Here is an 8,871-nt window from a genome sequence, read left to right on the forward strand (position 1 = left end):
ATGCCCACCCGCCTCCCCCCGCGCGTGCGCCCTGGGCGCGGGGGTTACGTAAGGCGAGGGACGTTCTGGAAGGTTCTGGGCCGGCCCTCAGTCGCTGCCGGGCGGCGGGAGCGAGCGGAGCTTTTGTCTCGGGGCTCTGTCGCGGTCGTATCGCGACTCTTTCGCGGGTGGAGAAGCGTGGCCCGGCGCTATGGGGGTGACTCACGAAGCGGGGCTCTCCCCTCAGGACCCGTGCGGGGGCAGCCCGGGCGGCTGGAGCCGGTGAGGCGGCGGAGCGGGGCGTTGGGGGACCAGGGCCGGGAGAGGCCGTTCGCGGTGGCCGTTTGCGACCGTTCGTGAGGGGTGTGAGGGACACGCATCGCTCACGGGTGGGTTTTTTTTATTTTCTCCCTTACAGGAGCGCCCAGGTGCCTCACGAGAACCAGCACCAGGGGGGCCCGGCCGCGCCCAGCGGTGAGTGCTGGGGACAGAGCCCGGGCAGAGCCCTGAGCGCTCGGGGTGGCACTGGGGGGGGGGCGTGTGCGGTACCCGCGATGAGTCCGGGATGAACCGGGTTGTAACGGGCTGGGAAGGGGGATTTGCGCTGGGAAACTGCACATCGGAATTTATCTTGCTGTGCCACGTACAGCGCGAGTGACCTTGGCCCTGGCGTAGAGGTGAAGTAGTGAAACTTTAGCTGTAGTAGTACCGAGGGAAGTGGCGTCTGGCAAACCCTTACAGAGCTTAAATTACAGATTCCAGTAACGGTTTTATATTTATTTGCTAACTTTGCATTGAGCAGCGACTAGGAATTTTTGGGTTAAAGCAAGCTTCCTCAAGCTGTACAGTGGTTACGTAACTCAGGGCTTAAGTCCTGTGATAAGATCCTTACACTCGTGTAACCTTTGTAGCTATAAAATGGCTGCCGCTAGAGGGACAGCCATTTTAATTATTAATATATAACAAGTGTTCTGTACAAGTGGTGTCTGGTGAGTCACCACCTGTATTTTTTACTATCTGTGTAGAACATTTTTAATAGCAGCTCGCTGTGTACACTGCTGGAATGGGTGGAGCTCTGTGCATGGAGTTTTTTTATAAGATGATATGGTCAAGATCTTGAAGTGGCTGCTTTGTACCTTGAAGGTACTTTTATTTTGCCTCCTCTTGGAGTAAATCAGTTTGTACTGATCTGGAAGGCAAATGGTTATTTTGCATCATAGGTGCAATAGCCTGCATTTAGAGTTAAAATAAAAGACTTTGAAAATTCTGTTTGGAGCAAAAGGGTATTAACTTGTACCATTTACACAAAAGGAATTACACTTAAAACCTGCACAAACCTACCTCTCTCCAAAATTCCACGCAGAACTACTCATGGTTTAAACTAAAGCTATACTTTCATATTTCAGTCTTTTGACTGACTACAGGTGAGGAAATTATGAAACAAAACTGTCATGTGCAAAACATGCTGGTAAACTGGCTGAGGACTGTTAGTGTGTTTAATTATCCTTGAACTTTTTGCCTGTGTGTCACCGTGTTTGTCGTTGCTGTGTAAATGACTCGATGCCCATGAATAATTAACTTCCTCCACCCCACTCAACAACAGGAACAGAGACTGGGCATTGCAGAACAGCAGTAAAAACAGAACCAGCTTGTGAAAGCACCTGCGTGCAGAAAACGGAAGACATGACGGGTTTCATGGATGACTTGACCCTCAGCTCTCCGAAGAAGAGAGAGACGTCCGTGAGATCCAAGAGGAGCTGTGACAGGTCATCAACAAGGTCCTCCAGCAGATCCTCGTGCAGCTCACGGTCCAGCTCCAGCAGCTCCTCTTCAGCCTCCTCGCGGAGCTGGAGCCGCTCCAGGTCGAGGTCCCGGGCCCGAAGGAACGGTTCCCGCCGGTACCGGAGATACTCCCGCTCCTACTCGCGGAGCCGCTCGAGGTCGCGCGGGTACCGCCGGTACCGGGGCAGGTACCACGCCAGGCACTACCGGAGGTACCGCCGCTCCCCCCCGCGCTACCGATCCCGCAGCAGGTCCTGGTCCCGCGGCAGGTCCTACTACAGAAGGTCCTACTCGAGGAGCAGGTCCCGTTCCAGAGGCCGGAGATATTACGGATTTGGGCGAACCATATATCCCGAGGCTTACAGGAGCTGGAGGAGCAGGTCACGGACACGGTCCCGCAGTAGGTCACCTCTCCATCTCAGTGAGAAAGGTACTTTTCTTGAGACTTTTCTGTGTGAGAACCTCAAACTGTACAGCTTTCTTTAACCAGTCCAGTTCTGCTTTGTTTACTTGCTTTATAGAGCATAATTTATAATGGCACTGTAGAAGAAAACCTCTGGTTATAAAAACGTATTTAACAAACAGAGTAGTTCAGAGCACATTTTTTGCACTTGAACTCAAGCTACATCTCTCAAGGTCTGATGAAATTCATCACAGTTGATGCTTACATAGATGCAGTGATAATAAACCTGCAGTTTTTAGGCTTGTGTGAGTAGGTAAATATGGATTTAAATATAACACAAGGCACTTCTTTTTTTTCCTTCCTCTTTTAGACAAGAGGGAACTCCTGGAAATTGCGAAAGCCAATGCTGCCAAAGCTCTGGGAACAGATAACATTGTCTTGCCAGCGAGCTTGAAGATCCCTCCTCCTGCCAAAGAGATAAAAAATGAAAAACAGGAGCGGGAAGAACCTGGAGAGTCAGCTGAGGTAAGTATGGACAGGAGGGTTCTCACTGAAAAGGTAAACACTTCTTAAAACTTGTCTGCATGGATGTGTTCTAGTTTAACTGTGGAGTTTGTGATTAAGAATTCAAACTCTTGAACAACAACTGCTCTAGAAAACCTCTAGACTTTGCCTTAAGCTGGAAGCACAATGGACCTGTGAGAGGTGGTTGATCCTCTTGAGCCTGTGCAGGCTGTCCAGTAGTGACAGGTGGGGAAGGAGAGGAGAATGTAGCTTGTCCTTTTGACTTACTCTTTTAATGGGATATTGCCCATTAATCCAGCTAGTTTATGTCTTTCTGACCTAAACCAGGAGTCTCCTTGCCAAACCTAGTGAATAGTGTGGGGTTTTTTGTTTTTTTCTTTTTTAAGCTTAAATCTTTCTGCCTTTTTTTGAACTGTTAAAAGTTTTTCATGTGCAACAAACTGTTTCCCAGAAATTCCATACGCAAGCACACAATGCATTTTACATACTTTATTTCTGTCTTATAGAAATCATGACTATGGTTCCAGACATGATGAAGAAAATCTGGTGGTAATTAAGGGACTTGTGGGCTGTAGCTGCTGTGAATTTAAGGGAGGGAGAAACTTGAGCAGCTTAAAGTGAATTTTAGCCTGGTTGTGTTGTAGTGTGTTAACCTGAGTCACGGTAAATACAAACCTGTACATGAGTCAGATGCTGCTGTTACAAATGGAAGTAAATTTACTAAGGGTTTTACACAAATGGTACAGGCATCCCTTTCATAAATATATGCAATATATTCCAGATGTTGAGAGAGTACAGAAGAAGAGGCCTGCATCACTTGCAGATAAGTTTATTGTCATTATCCAAAGCTCTGCAGGATGGTTATGCAGAACTTAATGCCACTTGCTCTGTCACTGCACTCGTGTGACAGTTCATGCTGTGACTGTTTGAATCCTTAAAAACTGTAACTGGGCTGTGGATATCACGTCCATTCACACCCGAATTGGCACAGCCACGTTGGTAAAAATACTGAATGCATTTCCAATTGGGTTCAGCATTGCTCTGTTTGCATATCCAGTAGCTTTACAGCTACTTTTGATGTAAATATCTGAAACAACTCCATACCAGAAAGTTCATGCTCTGTAGTAACTGCCTGACCTTGCATGGGGTGATGTGTCCTCCCACTTAGGCTGTGTGTGCTCTTCTCTAGCAACCCAGAAGTGCAGCAGAAGACATGACCAAGACTGGGATGGAGAGAGCAACCATACAGAGGAGCATTTCCTTCAGTCCTAATGTAAGTGACCTCCCAAGATGGAATTCCAGTACTTCAGCCCCTCCTGTCTTAGGCTTTTCCCAGCTCTGGTTTCCAAATGAGTGATCTTAATCACGGTAACAAAATGAATGTAATGGTTCGATAATGACTTTTCCTGGAGGAGTTAATCAGTCCTTCAGCAGTAGAGCACTGTAAGCAGTGGATTTAAAATAGGTATTTACCTCTACACCTACTAACAGTGACTCTCTGTACTCTGCAATACACTTGAGAGTGATAGAACTAGATGAAACAAAGACTTAACAACTTGAACTAGTTTAAACCAGAACTTATTTCAAGTACTATGTTTTAGTAATGCAAACTTAGTAACTTCTTGAATCCTTTGTCAGTTAAGTGTATATAGTTGATATTATATCAGGTAGGCATCAGGTATTCCAAGAGCTGGAGAGAAAACATTTATATAATCAGTCCAGATAAATGTACTGGATTTGTACCCCTTGAGGGTACAGGTTTTTAATACAGGTTTTAATACCTTTTCCTACATGAAATTTTTTCTTTTCCAGAACACAATGGCAAAGCCAGCCCTGCAGAAGCCAGTGAGCCATGTTGTTAAGGAGCCAGTAGTTTCTCCAGCAAGAGAAGATGACAGGAAGGGAAGTCCCTATGGGCAGTGGGTTCCTGTCAAGAAGGAGGAGAAGAAAACATTCTTAAACTTCTCACCCAAAAGCACCCTGTTCCGGGCACGCTGATGGGATTCACTGACTGCAGCACTTCACATCCTTCAGTAGAGAGATTGCAAACTTTCTGATGGGGTTGAAGATTTGTTAATACTGAGTATTTATTTTGAGATTTTTAATTTTTGGAATCTAAGGTTTCTCTTTCAGATAGAGAGCACACTGATCCCGAAGCCACAGATGGGAATCTTGTGTATATTTGTAAATATTTTGTATTGCTTTATCGGACTAGACCTTGCAGGTGGGTAACTTTTTCTAAACCATAGTTGAGTAGCTGTTCTTTGGACACTTGGATTTACATTGTGTTGTAACTGTTTACTTCAAGTGAATAAAGTTTAGTTTTGCACTGGCTTAATGTGTGAAGTGTTAGACCTGTGTTATGAGTATGTCCTGTCTGTGATTTAGCTTTCAATTACCTGACTTACCACAAGGTGCAACAGAAGGTAGTTGTTGCATCATTAAAGCAGATCTTTATGCTGGAATAGTTCCTGCCTGGGCTGTGCTTAGTTCAGAGCCTTGAGCACCTTCCCTGGATATCCCTCTGGAAGTGGAAAGCTTGTGCAGGATGTTGTATGTGACTGCCGTAGGTGAAGTCACCGCCCTTCTCACTGTCCCTTACTGCACCGTGAGCAACTTGTCCCTTCTGCTCCTTCTAATGCTCGACTTACTGCAGGCTTGTTTTACTTAGTTGGTTTAAAACCAGCCCCTAAGGGTCACCGTGAGGCAGGAGGGGGAAGGCAGTCAGTGCAGGAGGGTTCATGCTGACAGGGTACAGGTTACGCTGCCTGTGATGACTCCACGGCTCAGCCAGACCTCTGCTCCGGGAGAAAAGGATGGGAGAAATCAACGGGCTGTTGCATGGACTTGGTGCAATTGGTTAAACCTGGGTTTTGTATAAATAAATTAGTAAAATAAACTGAATTTGACTATTTGTGTCTGGAAGCTTCTTTGAGGAACTGTTAAATGGCCAAGCCGAGGTTGGCAGTGCACAAGGGCTCATGTTTCTCTTGGCCCTCGGGGAGGGTGGGCAGCTCCAGCCTTGGCATGTGACAGCTGGGAAGCTGTTTTTTCATGGGAATGTCACTTCACCTTCCTCACCTTTCATCTTGTTGATAATCTCCCACTACTGAAGAACAAATACCAACCCTTAAATTAGACTAAAGCTGGTCTTTATTTAGAACACAAGATTGCGTGAGCTGGTTACTCCTGCAAGTAAAAGCAGTGTACAGCTGCAGTTACACAAATCACTTCTACTCCATTAAACCCACCACGGATTCCAGAAAGCGACACCTATAATGCTTTTTCTTATAAAATTGCCTGTAGCATTTGCACTCCCCTTGCACACAGCCAGGGCTGTGTGCTGTGGCCCAGGAGCTGCCTCAGACGGCTGTCCCTCTCTCCAGGTTCTGTTTGATCTCGGCCGTGTACTTCCCGTAGAACCTCTCTGCCTTCTGGTTGAACTTGGCGTTCCTCTCGTTGATGTAGTCGATGTCGGCGTCGTCGTTGTAGGGTCGCCGCCGGCTGTACTTCTCCCGCTTCTCGATCCTGGAAGGCAGTAACAGCACCCATGGGGCACCCCTGGGCCAGGCCTGGGCGTCCCACTGCCCAGAGCTGCTCTGGCACACGCCTGGCCCCGGGGTTTACTTACTGTTTTTCAAGATCCGCGACCATTCTGTCAACCCCGTCCTTGGATGGCACGTGAGTTCCGTGGAGGAGGCTGTCGGAGGTGGGATAAAGCGCTTCCCCGCTGCATGAGGGGAAGAGGGGCAGCAGGTTACACAACTATTGGCTGCTTTGAGATTTTATAGAATCCCAGAATGCTTTGGGATGGAAGGGACCTTAAACACCATTCTTTTCCAACAGGTCACACATTCCACTAGCCCAGGTTGCTCCAAGCCCCGTCCAACCTGGCCTTGGACACTTCCAGGGATGGGGCAGCAACAGCTTCTCTGGGCAACCTGTGCCAGGGCCTCTCCACCCTCACAGGGAAGAAGTTTGAAGAAATGAACCTCATTAATTACTCCACTACCCGTGAGCCCCCTGAAGCAGGGATGGCCGAGTTGATTAGCAGTCCATACTTTAATACCATGTTAAAGACTAATTAACATCACAGGGCACACGAGATTGTGCATGTGCTGGAAAGATTTAAGTCTCCAGTGTTTGCTACTGGTTTGGAAGTACCACAGAACTTACTATTGCTCCTTCAGCTTCTCGTACTGCTCCAGGTCAGGTTTGATCTGCCGCGTCAGCCTCTGGTACTGGCGCAGCTGTGCCGCTGCGTAATCTGGGAACAGACGGTGTCAGGGTGAAGGGCTTTATCTCATGGTCCAGTTTTCACCCAGTTTTCACCCAAAACACCAACACAGGTGTCCATTCCGGACACAGCTGCGTGGTCAAGCCGTTACCTGAAAAGCCCAGGTCGGGATTTTTCTTCTTCTTTTTCCTCTCCCACCTCTCGGCGTCCTCAGCGCTGATCTCCAGCAGCTTGACTCGCTCATAGTCCTCTCCTCTCGCTGCACATTCCTGACACAGCACAAGGGACACTTCAGTTTCAACAATGAGCCAGTGGCCAAGCCTAAAACTCAGTTGCATCTCCCTGGATCAGCCCAGTCAACCTCTGGAGCAGGACAATGATTTAGATAATCAGCAGCCTAATTAGGATGTGGATTTTGGGGGGGTAACATCAGTGTAAGCTCCCAAGACTGCTGAGCCACCATGAAGTGTCACTGCAGGCACCTGGGCTGTGGCTCCACAAGGTCATGGGGAGCTGTAAAGGTGTCTTTACCTTCTTCTTTTCCTGCACCTTCAGCTCCCACTCCAGCCGAGCTTTTTTAGCTTCCCAGTTTGGTGGCAATTTAAGTCTTTTGTCTTCCTCTACCACTTCTTGGCTGTTCAGCTTGCAAGCCTCATACTGAGAATGAAACAGGGCAACACTTGAGCACAGGAACAACAAAATTAGAACCCTTGGGGGGACATGGGAGCCCCCCTGGGAGGGGGCCTGGCCTCTGCTTCCTGAAAGCACCATGTAAACCAGAATCAGACAGGAGCTGGGTTTGGAAGGGACCTCTGGAGATCATCCAGTCCAAGGCACAGAAACGTGTCCAGGTGGGTCTGGAATGTCTGCAGAGAGGGAGACTCCACACCCTCCCTGGGCAGCTGTTCCAGGCTCTGCCACCTCCACGGAAAGAAGTTCTGCCTCATGTTGAGGTGGAACTTGTGGTTTAGTTTATGGCCATTGCTCCTTGTCCTGTCACTGGGCACCACTGAACAGAATCTGGGACCACCATCAGACACCCCTTGGAGATATTTGCAAGGGTTGAGGGTCCCCTCTCAACCTTCCCTCCTCCAGACTGACCAGGCCCAGCTCCCGCCGTGTCTCCTCATCCCAGAGAGGCTCCAGACCCCAAATCATCTCTGCGGCCTCCGCTGGACCCTCCCCAGCACCTCATCTTTCCTGCACTGAGCAGCCCAGAACTGCACACAAACAAACGCAGGGCCAAGCAAACCTCCCTCCCCCCTCCCGGCCATGTACCGGAGGGGGCTCCGGGACCGATCCGTACCCGCTTCATGTGGAGCTCCCGGAACCGGCGCAGCCGCTCCTCCCGGCGCTGCTCCGCCGCCGCCGCCGCCGCCGCGCTGGGGCCGGCATCCTCCTCCTCCGAGGAGCTCTGAAACAACGCGCACTCAGCCCCGGGAGGGAGCCGGGGCCCCCCGTCCCGCCCCGCCCGGTGCCGTCCCGTCCCGTCCCCCCCTCACCCCTCCGTCGCCATCGGGGATCCCCAAATTGCTCAGCGACGACACGGCCGCCGCCATCGCCGCCCGCCCGCGCTTCCGGCTTCCGGCGCGGCCCGCAGGGCGCCCCCCAGCGGACGGGAGGTGTTGCCGCCGCCCTCTGGGTATTCGGAGTGTCCCGGTATTCGGGAGCCACGGGAATAACATAACTGAGATTGGAAAAGGCCTCCGAGGTCACCGAGTGCAACCTTTTCACGAGCACCCGCTTGTCACCCAGACCGGAGCGCTGAGTGCCACGTCCAGTCGTTCCTTGGACGCCTCCAGGGGTGGGGACTCCACCACCTCCCTGGGCAGCCCCTTCCCATGTTTGACATGGAAGAAATTTCCATGAAGAAATTCCTCCTGATGTCCAACCTGAGCCTCCCCTGGCACAGCTTGAGGCCATTCCCTCTCCTCCTGTCCCTTGT

At 50.0% G+C, this 8,871-nt stretch overlaps 2 protein-coding genes across 3 annotated transcripts; one reads left to right on the plus strand and one right to left on the minus strand.

The window, feature by feature from the left end:
• The first annotated feature begins 73 nt into the window (after positions 1-73).
• Positions 74-5,584, plus strand: RSRP1 (arginine and serine rich protein 1). 2 transcript variants are annotated; one of them, XR_003544299.2, is made up of 6 exons: positions 74-261; positions 398-453; positions 1,583-2,191; positions 2,535-2,689; positions 3,471-3,962; positions 4,502-5,584. XR_003544299.2 is itself a non-coding variant. In XM_027740293.2 (6 exons), the coding sequence occupies exons 1-6, from the start codon at positions 191-193 to the stop codon at positions 4,685-4,687; spliced, it is 1,161 nt and encodes a 386-aa protein (XP_027596094.1). In that variant the 5' UTR covers positions 80-190; the 3' UTR covers positions 4,688-5,027. The 2 variants fall into 2 exon arrangements, 1 of the variants encoding a protein (XP_027596094.1); XM_027740293.2 differs by having other exon boundaries at positions 80-261; positions 3,879-3,962; positions 4,502-5,027.
• A 240-nt stretch (positions 5,585-5,824) lies between these two features.
• On the minus strand, positions 5,825-8,500 carry SYF2 (SYF2 pre-mRNA splicing factor). Its single transcript, XM_027740294.2, has 7 exons — positions 8,429-8,500; positions 8,233-8,340; positions 7,458-7,583; positions 7,078-7,195; positions 6,866-6,956; positions 6,321-6,419; positions 5,825-6,217 (listed from the first exon to the last, which is right to left on the minus strand). Exons 1-7 carry the CDS (start codon positions 8,483-8,485, stop codon positions 6,052-6,054), a joined length of 765 nt encoding a protein of 254 aa, XP_027596095.1. The 5' UTR covers positions 8,486-8,500; the 3' UTR covers positions 5,825-6,051.
• Positions 8,501-8,871: the final 371 nt, after the last annotated feature.

This window comes from Pipra filicauda, unplaced genomic scaffold, assembly GCF_003945595.2.
Source record: "Pipra filicauda isolate LSUMZ 115617 unplaced genomic scaffold, ASM394559v2 scaffold219_size1829416_pilon, whole genome shotgun sequence".
NCBI classification, from domain to species: Eukaryota; Metazoa; Chordata; class Aves; order Passeriformes; family Pipridae; genus Pipra; species Pipra filicauda.